We start from the raw sequence: 10,939 nt of genomic DNA on the forward strand, positions 1-10,939 counted from the left end.
GCCGCGCGGACCGGAATTTCTTCACCTCAGCAAGGGACCAATTTATCAATGCTGCGAGTTTGAGGGGGCAAAGATTTGATTGTTTTCTATAGATATCAAACTGTGGATGAGTGACAAGACGCTAAGAACATACCTTGCATATGTCGGTGTAAGCAACATCTTGTACCGTCAAGTAGTTACAGTTCATTGCGTGAATGTAGCAGGATATCGTGACATTGCGTATAAAGGTCAATTAACTTTCAAGGATGTTTTCCGGGACTCTCAACAAACCGTTAACAACTCAGACTAAATGGTTTTCTCGCCTAGTTATCCGTATTTACAATTTTGAGTTAATGGGGAGGTAGTGGAGAACATCACTGAAATGCTTTCTTCTTCTTCTTCTTTTTCTTTTCTTTTTTGTTTTTTTTGAAAATTTGAAAACGTAATCTGACTATAGTTTATAGACTCGAGTGGGTCTTCCCAGAGAAGAAAAATTACAACTGTTTTGTCGCCTTTCCGTTTTCTTCTTACAAAGATTGACGACTATAAATAAGACGGATGATTTTATTTTAGAAAAGGAATAAAAGGGACGATAACAAGGTGAAAGAATGCCAAAATACTACTTTGGAACAGCAACGATGGACGTTTAGAGATAAACACTTAGATTTAAACCCGTGAAAGCGCCTGAAAACAAAAGCAAATATTTTCTTTGTGACTATAGTTATACAATGTTTTGAGATCTCTGCGATCTTTGAAATATCTGTTTACTATAGATCGTTAACTTATAGGGGTCTCCAGATTGAGCTATCCGGATGTAGTCAGTGAATGACCTGAATTCAGTGCCGGGTCGGAGGCGCGGTGACTGGCCGTACCTAAATTAATCTTCATTTGTGAACAATTTGACAATTTGACTGGATCAATTCCAGATTATAGAAAGAATGTAAAATATATTCCGCTCCGCCGCTGTTTCAGACAACAAATAAGAACCTTGTACCGGACCAGCCATTGCCGGCCGGCGGCGAGTAGATATTTTCGAAATGGACCAAAGTCTGAGTTGCCGTGTAGAAACTATGTCGCAGTCAGTGTCATGCAGTAAGTAACTGAACTGAAAGGAACTGCCGGAAAATGGCTGGTTTTAAAACATGGCTGACCTTTTGTATCAGTTAAACCACTGAAAAGAAAATAGCTACACCACAAAAATAATATTTGGAGAATTATCAAAATTTTACAAGGTGTTCCTAAAGACGGAAAGGAACTTACGCTTGATTCAGTAACGAGGACGGAAGCTCATACACTAAAGATAATTTTTCTCCAGTATTGAGAAGGGTAAGAAAGAAAGCAGTTTTCATCGGGAATAAACTGATAGATACTGAACATCACCAGCAGTAAATGCTTCGTCGCATTGCACAAAAATAAACCAAAGAGTAAAGTAAGTAATTACAGAGAGACTAACTAAAATACACTCTTTTTTATAAGAATATATTTTATAAAAATATCAAGGCTGAAATTTACGAAATTCTAAGAATATTGTAAGAATAAACCCGAGGCTGAGATTTTGAAAAGAATATAATTTTGTGTGTTGAGACTTTGTAAACATGCACATTACAATTATGTTTTTAACTCAACCGTATAAAATTCGTCCTTTCTCTAAACAGCAAAAATAGCCAAGAAACAACAAAAACAGTACTAGTCCCTAGACGTATATTTGATGCTAATAACATATTTACAAGGAGTTATGTGTGATTTCAGGCCTGCAGTCTGCAGCTGGTTCCAAAATGACTTGAACGCCATCTAGTCACCAAACACGGCTACCCCAGTACATTCGTAAACGAAAATTTCATACGCTATAATCTAAGAATATTCACAAGAATATTTTTCGCCTAAAATCGACAGAAAACTAATAATAAACAGCCTGGGCCGGAAGAACAATATTCTTATAAAGGGATTATCATAACTAGACAATATCTGTCAAGTCTGTCAAGGGAACTCCATGAAAGTTAAGTGCTCAACGAACTGATCAACCAGTACCTTTTTCACCCTGCACAAATAGACTGTCTTTACATAAAGAGCCAAGCATTCCGTTCAAGAGTGCGACGTTTTAAAGCCGAATTACATCGCACAGCATTCGAGTTTCGAGGCATTAAGTAAAGGGTGTAGGCTTTCTGACTTATAATCCCATAGCAAACAAACGTTGAGATACCAAGGAGGCGCTTTATATAAGGCACCATACAAAACAGACAGATAAACTGCAAGGAAACCATTTCAACTGAGCTTAAAAGTAAGAAATTACGAGTGGAACGAATCATTGGGGGAATTGTGACCGCGAAGTTATTTCCAAACGAAAAATGCCGCTCCTGGAGTGACGTGGTATTGCGCATGTTCTGCGCTTAAATCGAACACAATGTCCTGACATCTGGTGCACATTTCACGATATTTTTATGAGAACTTGGAGGTGATATGTCGGTACTTTCTTTGTTAAGAAACCCGGCTGGTAGCCATACTACCTGTGGTTTCTTAATCACTCCGACAGCTCCCTTAAACCGTGATAATTTACAACAAAAAAGATTCCGCTACTCGAGGTTCGCTGCAAAAGGGTGGGAAATTTAGCAAAATCCGGCCAATTCTGCAAAAGTGCAACGACTTCAAAAATATCATTGGCAACACGCGCAAAACAAAAGTTCTAATAGCAGTAACTTTCGCTGTAGGGATACAAGTCTCCATCAGATAACAGAGACCCAAAGCGGAACATCCAATCAACAAATTTTCTGCACTCGTCAGTATAGCTCAACCGCAAGTTAACTGTTATAGCAGCACTACAGCCCGTGACGTTTTGCTAATTCCCGCGCTCAGTTTTTCCATGAGATCTGCGCTGCGCAGTCCATGTACCTCATTGAGAGCTTTGTTGAAGTTCAAGGCACGAAAAACGACGGCATTGTTGAAATGTAACGCGGTCGTGTTGACCGTTTGACAGTCACAATCGGCGCGGTCTGTTTGTGGACAGTATCGATTTCTGTGCGCATTCTCCGATCGGCCTAATCTCAGCGAGAGAAAGTCCTGCTAATTACTTGTGATACGACAAACCTGTGCCGCGACGTGAAACCCTACCGTTTTCTATCTTTTAATCCTCGGAAATGTACCCAAGAACTTACGAGTTTGTTCAGCCTAACTCGTATTCTTACGCTCCACAGAATTTTCCAGGAGCACTGCACTATGCTTACGGCTATTCCCAACCGCGATGCACTAACTACAGCTCACTTCTACAGCCACAGGCTCAGCAGCCAAGAGCGCAGTATCCTCCGCCTCGGCTATCGCACCCAACCGATCAACAGAGCGGACATCACCGCAGTCAGACAGAAGATCGTCCTTCGTGCATGCTTCAAGAAGTTTGGAGACCAAACTTGAGCTGTTCTAGAAGTGATCGTGAGCAGTACGAGCAGGAAAACGACGCAGAATCGGTCGAGGACGGTGTCACAGGTAACTGCCGCGATTGATTTGGTTTTCACGCAAAATGCTCGACTCATCGCCATGTTTTAAACGGAATAATCTCGTAAAAATCACAACAGAAATTCTTGACTGCGTTGTTGGGCTTCCCTCGACAACAGCGCTAGTAAGTTAATGTTATTTTCAAACTAGCTCTAGCAGGAACAAAGAGGTTGCGTGCGCTTGCAGAGGAGACTACATGAAACTGGAAAATTACTTCTGCCTTACATCACAGCGAACAGAATGCTCGTAGTGTAGTCAGTCACAAGTTTAGAAGTGATAAAAAATTATTTGATTTTAAAAGATTATACCAGGTTGTTAAAAGACAAAAATTTACCACGGTCCTTGTTTGCACGACAGTTCCTAGTCTACCTCGTGCTTCTGAACTGTCACCATTTATGTATCACAATTAATTTATTCGCAAGCTAATTTACGTTAGCGAAATCGCCTAATTAGCACTTCTTATTTATTCTGTAGTGATTGCTTTTCAGTAATCGGTAATTAAATTAGGAAAATAGACTAGAATTGGTTTGCAGCTCATCAAAATGTTTGACAGTTCCAATTGATCACCTCGACAGATCTAATGGCTAAAGATTGTGTGGTTTGGAGCTTATCTTGAAAGAATGCTTTCCTTTCTAACAGCCCAACTGCTGGAAAAGAAACTGGCTCTTATTAGGTATTATTTTATGCGGGTGCACACTTCTCGATCGGGGATAAGAACACAATCAGAACTCAGACAGTGCAGTGGAAGTCCATTGTTCAATGCATCTAAATGCTGGCATTTAGATGCCTTAGGTACTGTAAAAACTTTCCAATTGCTAAAACACAAATGCAGTGTGCATTTTAATCTTGAAAATGCAACGCTTTGGAATACTATAAGTAATGCTTAATAGTATGTTAGGGTTATCAGTGGTATGGTGTGAAGGAAATGAACGGAATGAATAACAAAATGTTGAATTATCTATCCTGTTCTTTCCATCCATAGGAGCTTTTCGTTAGAATCATAAACCTGAACATGATCAACAGTATAGACAGAAATGCTACACATTTTAACTATCTTTCATTGTTAAAGCATCGATCTTTCTTCAAATGAAAGCGCAATTATCAAGGCTTCAGACACAGTACATTAAATTAGTCGGCCAAAAGAACGGAACTGCCAAACTCCCGTTCATCGCCATGGACTGATCACATCCATTCCAGTTCTCTCGTAACATATCCAATTCTGTGGTTTTGGCAATTACCAAACGCTGCCTTTTTTTAATGCTCTGCTGAAATTAGAAATCAGCTACCGGAATAGCTAACCGTCTCAAGAGAATAAATACTCGTGTTTAGTTGATGATAGCTTCAAGAGGCTTAAATTAAACAATTAGGGTCTTACTTGGTTGTGCAATTCTTTGGTGGCTACTGAGCACTCTTTGAAATTATCACTTGGTCTGAACCAGTTCTAGACAAGTGATCACTAAAATACAGAGAATACTTGAGAATATGTTTCACCACAAACAAACTTCGCGATTTCTAAAAAAAAGAAAAAAAGAAGAAACAGACAAAAATAAATACACTCCAATTTAAAGAAGTCACGAAGGTCTTCGTTGACAACGCTCCTACACGGCTGATGTATGTTTACAAATTAGTAATTGAAAGAGCAACAACAGATTTGAAACGTTTCAAGGTTCAAAAACAGAATAAAAGTTACTATTTTGTGGGATAAACATTGCTACGTTGATAAAGGCAAAATATTTGGATATATTTATAAACTTAGCTATTCTCCAGAAACTTAGGTCGAATATTTGCCTCGTGTATTCAAACTAGCAGATGCATTATACTTAGAAAATGTGTTCGAAAAGGAAGCAAATTTTTCAAATTTACAAAGCAGTTTCTTCAAATTTCTTGTAAACGTAACTTTCCTTTCGGTGTCGTGGGATAAAGAACTTATTTACAACATTGAAAACTTCGGTCAATGAGGTACCGTGAGCCATTGGAACCGCAGAGCTGACACCCTTAAAAGCTTTCATTTGAAGTAGCTTCCTTGCACGTAAAAACCTTCTCTTTCTTATTGTTTGAATGTGTTGCTGACACTTCTGCTCCCATGAAGAATGCACATTTGACACATTTGGAGCTAAACATTGCAACACTGCAAAATGGCATCTATACACATTGACACACCATTGTGTTGTTTAAACGCGCAAGAAATTGTAGTTTGCTACAGGGCTGTCTGGGAAACTAAAGCTACGGGTGTTGGCTTTTAAGCGGTTTCAACTCAGCTATAGCCGTTTGTTAGATATACAGAGATTAAAACAATTAAATCAAATCCTGTGATTTTGTCTCCGAAAAGAAATACAGAGTTGGCAGTGCTCTGATAGTCAAAAGCGATCCGATTGTCAGACTTACAATAGAAGAAAGAAATCATTGTTACTAGTAATGAAAGAATCCTAGAATGATATCCACAAGCTTAAATCAGTTTCATTTCAAGACCTTTGTGGAGTATCGCAGGATTGAAAATAACTTACAGGGAACATTCATCCCTCGACACCACAATAAAGCTTTCCGCTTTTCAACACCAATTTCCCAAACCTGTGGGACAGATACCTCTTTAAGGTCCGCTAAAGACGTTCATTGACACAAAACCACAGAGGGAGTTGTCTCCTTTTAGTACTGGGGCAAATATCAACGGAAAACAACACTGCTCGACCACAAAAATGTTGATTTTAGCGGAGTTCTAAAGAAGCGGTTAGGAAGGGAGGGCTTCAAAAGGCACCGAACTTCATCCCGACAAAGTCAGACCCCATGACACACTGTTCAGACAATTGCTGAGCTACCTTCCTGTACACCAGAGGAGTTTTTTGAATAGTCCTCGGTTTAGTAAAGCCAAACTAGCCAGCAACAGCTGATTACAGAAAAGACTTGACGAGACTTTATCACCAAATAACTGTTTAACGGCAGCGCGTACTAAAACAAACGTCAACTAAGGAGGCCCATCTGAAAGTCATCAAAATGACGTTTCTACATATTTCGGCTTCAAAAATTACAACAGACAGCACAGATTTCCCCTAATTTGTTTACGCAACTTTGAATGTTGAATGGGCAAAACAGTTTGATAAGGATTTGTCTTCTTGCTAGAGACTTGCTATAGAAATAAGAGAAATGGAAACGCTCTGAGTAAATACGATTAGAGGGACAAATGCCCCGAGGCAAAGTTGAAAGATGAGTGATAATCTTTGTTCAGTATACGTGCGTTTGTTGACTGGAGGTTGGAGAGAGACGTTTCAGAAAAAAAATAAAAGAAACGTCCTTTGTAAGCTGCTAGCTTCTGTTTTTCCTTCTTTGCCAAGAATATGAAATGTGCTGCTTTGCATTCACTTCTTTTATCTAGATATATACCTGGCACAATTTCAGTTGTCGATAACCTTCAATTAAGCATTTTATTCCTGCAACCAACACCCGCAAGGCGTCCTTCAAACCGTATGCATAATATCAGAAAATGCCCCTTGTAAAATTCTGACCTCAAAATTTGTTCTGAAGTTGAAGTTTGGCTTCTGTACTAAGCTGCTGCCTCGACTGGCGAATACACAGAGCTGCCCAAATAAAAAGTTAATGCGCCAAACTGGTGTCTTGTTTAGATTCTTAGATGTACGTCATAAGAACAAAGTACACAGCAAACCGTTCGGCCAGGATATGGCAAAATACTATTAAGCGTACTCAAAACGTAGTAAGCAATCTTTTGAAAGTCAATAGTCAAACAAATTCGTCAATAGATACACAAATCTCGGCAGTGTTCAGTCTCACTAGCTGGCCATTTCATTTAGGAACTTCAGGCTGACCCTCTACACTACTTACACTCTACCGCGTCACCAGGTTCGTCAGAGCGCCTTCCTTCATCGGTTTTCACGGCGGCTTCCTCTTTCTCCGGGATCATTGATCAGGAGGACTCTTTCTGCTTCGTTGTGCGACCACTACGACCACTTAACCATTCTCCTCTTCGATCTGCGCCGCGAAAAGATACTAGACACTTATGCCGCGCTCAAGCATGCATATAGAGTCTGTGTTTTGAGTTATAAGCACTCAAAACAAAAACCTAGACTGGAAAGGCCATTAAAAAGCCACAGCAGAGATTTTCCGTTTAAATGACTTTAACATCTGATTTAATTTCTTGTGAGTGGATCAAAAAGAAGTTGATTTTGTAGACACCCTGTCGCGCCTCTCAGCATTCGCCGACTTAAGCTGTTTTCGTGTTCTCTTTGTTTCTTGCACAGATTCACCTTCTTCGGAGGAAAAAGCAAGATCGTCCACTGACTGCAAGAAGCGGAAAGAAAGAACAGCTTTCACGAAACGTCAGCTCGAAGAGCTTGAGAACGAATTCCTTCGTAACAATTACCTGACAAGATTGCGGCGGTACGAGATTGCGGTGAGTTTGGACTTGACCGAGAGACAGATAAAGGTTTGGTTTCAAAATAGACGAATGAAGTGGAAGCGAATCAAGGGCAAACCGCTCCAAAAGAAGAGTAGTTATTCCGTTGAGCTGGCTGAGAGAGAAACGGCAACTTAATTAGAGTAAGAAAGAGAAACGAAATGAACAGTGATCTATCCTCTGTGAGTGTTTGAAAAAAGAAACCATATTTGGATGGATTATGAAATGAAGGAGATAAAGGCTAAGCTTAAATTCAAGCAATATTTAGAAGTTTGAGCAAACAAAGGACAAAAGTACATTTTTGATCATGGACAAAAGAGGAAACATATGTAAATGACAAATCACTGGCAATTCATCTTTGTCATTTAAAGTAACTGAAATGCCTTAAAACAATTGGCTACAGTTTTCGGATGGAATTGTGATAAGAAAAAGCAGCGGTGGAAAAAGAAATGCAACTGCCTGGATTTCTGGCTGGTTATTTTTTGCAAATTAAATTTGCAAATCCCCCACTGCAAAAATCCTTTTTTCATGGCATGCGACTTCCGAACGTGTTAAACAAAACTCCGATCCTTTATTTTGCCTCGTAAAATGGCACATTTTTGTTTGTATGTAAAAAGCGCTGCGTTTTACAGTTAGGTAACTGGTGACTCTATAGTTCGTATTCAGAGAAATAATTTTCCTCAAAGCTGAATTCGCTGCATAAAGGTTCGAGTCACTTTGTAATGTTCTCGTCCAATGTGATTTAATGTAGATAGACTAAGTTTTTAAGAGACTGAGTTGTTTCGCTTGTTTTTGTATGTCCTATTTTGTTGTTGTTGTCTCCCTCAGGATTTTTCTTGTTCGCTTTGAACAACAAAGTTCGTTCATAACGTCCAACTAAAGCTTGATGCGTAACAAAGATGAGCCATTCCGTGCAGTCAACGTTTATTAATCATGAAACCTTACAGAGGACTTTATGTAGCAATTACTGGCCAATTTTTTTTTTATCAAATGAGCACTGTTATAGCTGAAATCTAGTTAACCACACCATACGAATTTTAACGGATTCCACATGCATTGTCGTTGGATTTTAGATTTTGTACAGTTGAAATCACACAGTTAACTTATTTTGGTTGATTTGAAATGTCCTGGCAGCTTACAAACTGTTTAATATATTACTACTGTATAGCAACTCATGGAAGTTTGTATATCAACTCCCTTCGGATCGACTTTCGTACCACGTTTTGCAATGCAACACAATCGGCCTAGCATTCTCCCAACCCGTCAGTAAAACCAGTATTTGCGAATTTGCAACTACTTCAGTAAGTAGCTATAAAGTATAATTAACAGGTTCAATATAATAAAATCTTGAAATGATATAACTTGATCAGCCTCCTTTTCACACTTTCCTTAACGGTCTCAAACTAAATTCTCGCATCAATCGTTGGCTTTGAATTTTCCTCAGCAGTTTTTGTTGCAGTTTTAGTAGAGCATTCAACAACTTGTATTTGGCAACTAATCGTCAGGACGCTTTCTAATCAACGTGAATGGGTCGGTCGGAACAGTTTCCTTCAATTTGAGCTCTGACTTGTGACAATTCGTCACCAAATCGCGAGTTTCTTACCTCAGTAAGACTGTCTTTCATTGAGCTCTATTTCTATCGCCTTTTTTTCTAATCAATTAGCCCGTTGCCGCTTTCCGCACAATGGAAGTGCCAAAACTTCAAAGTGATGGAAACTTTATTGACAATTCGACAGACACCGCAATTTTCAAATCGTCCCAAACTCGTACTTATCGTAATAAACGTCAAACTGAAAACGGAAGCTATTGAACAATACATGGCCCTCCATTTCAAAAACACCTTTCCCCAAAATGAGCACGAGAACATGTAATTTTAACCGGAATTCCAAGCGTTTTTAGTCGGGAAACATCTGGAAACCGTTTGGGAGCAATGAGAACATTTGATCACCCTAAGCGCTTCCGACTCGAGAAGGGTCACTCCGCCACTACCGTCGGTCGGCGGTGTGTGTTAAATGCTCGCTTCAAGACCTTGATGAAAGTCCGTCAGTTGATATGTCATGGATAGCGAATTGACGCAAGCCCCCTTCATGTTGAAATGATCACTGCATGATTCCAAAAGTCTACCAAGGGGACAACAGACGTCAGATCTTAACATTTTAGACATTTTTTTCAGGTTCCAACTGAGTTTCGATGTAAACATACAAAGTTAATATTTCTTTGCAATGTCGCGGATTTGTGTCACTTTACGCTGTAAAATAAATAGATTTCTTATGAGAGTAGGCGTAAACACAAGAAGCCATGTAATAAAGTATTCAACATAGTGGACAACTTAAATACTGAATTACTACTTTCCGATTCATTTTTAATACAACGACGAGTTTTTTAAATATTTCCCTCTCTTTAATTAACCCTCGGGTCTTGCTTAACTTGTTCAGTCATTTAATTTGGCGGTTACCCATTTCAAATGCGAAATTCCAAAAGACAAAATAGTACTAGCCCTATTACCAAAGTCAGAATACCTCCAAATATGTGCCTTCTTGTTTGTGTTTACTGAGGTTCAAGTGTTTGTTTGCATTTGTTTATATTTACCCGTTTGTTTTCATCAGCGAGTACCGACGCCAGAGCATGAAGAACTTGCAATTAGTTTTGATAGTTGCGTCCATTCCAATTCATGTCTCCCACTGCTGCCGTGCCACTCTCGCCCCCTTGACGATAAGAACTGATTTAATGATAATTTAATTTTGTTGTACACAGCATAAAACGTTGTGATAAGCCTCAAGATGACCGCTCATTAACATCTTAAACAACAATGAGCCCCAGTAATTTTCTTTTCAGCTGCCCGTAAAGAGGAAATGAACGCCATTGATTTCTGCTCGAATGCATTTCCACTTTGAAGCATCACACGGTACATCTTTGCAGGACTCAGTTGTTCACCGTTGGGAAACTCTATTCTCAAGAAACATTTTTTTGCAGAACAAGTAAGCCAGTTATCACGTATTTCAGAAGTTCAAGGAAAAAAAAACAATTGACAACGAATGTCGAATTTCCAACGCAGGTCAACAAGGGGACCAATGG

At 39.3% G+C, this 10,939-nt stretch overlaps 2 protein-coding genes across 2 annotated transcripts in view; both read left to right on the forward strand.

Annotated features, from left to right (window-relative positions):
- Nucleotides 1–10,939, forward strand: part of LOC145486221 (histamine H2 receptor-like) — a 126,128-nt gene that overhangs the window by 61,482 nt on the left and 53,707 nt on the right. The gene's annotated exons all lie outside the window — the stretch shown is intronic.
- On the forward strand, nt 1,343–8,067 carry LOC145486231 (uncharacterized). Its single transcript, XM_081464851.1, has 2 exons — nt 1,343–3,453; nt 7,710–8,067. The coding sequence occupies exons 1-2, from the start codon at nt 3,111–3,113 to the stop codon at nt 8,000–8,002; spliced, it is 636 nt and encodes a 211-aa protein (XP_081320977.1). The 5' UTR covers nt 1,343–3,110; the 3' UTR covers nt 8,003–8,067.

The sequence above is a fragment of the Orbicella franksi genome, chromosome 5, assembly GCF_964199315.1.
Source record: "Orbicella franksi chromosome 5, jaOrbFran1.1, whole genome shotgun sequence".
NCBI classification, from domain to species: Eukaryota; Metazoa; Cnidaria; class Anthozoa; order Scleractinia; family Merulinidae; genus Orbicella; species Orbicella franksi.

Coding starts and splice junctions, on each gene's coding strand:
- LOC145486231 (XM_081464851.1), top strand. CDS start 3,111: ATGTACCCAAGAACTTACGAGTTTGTTCAGCCTAACTCGTATTCTTAC. Junction 3,454..7,709: donor GGTCGAGGACGGTGTCACAG/GTAACTGCCGCG, acceptor TTTCTTGCACAG/ATTCACCTTCTTCGGAGGAA.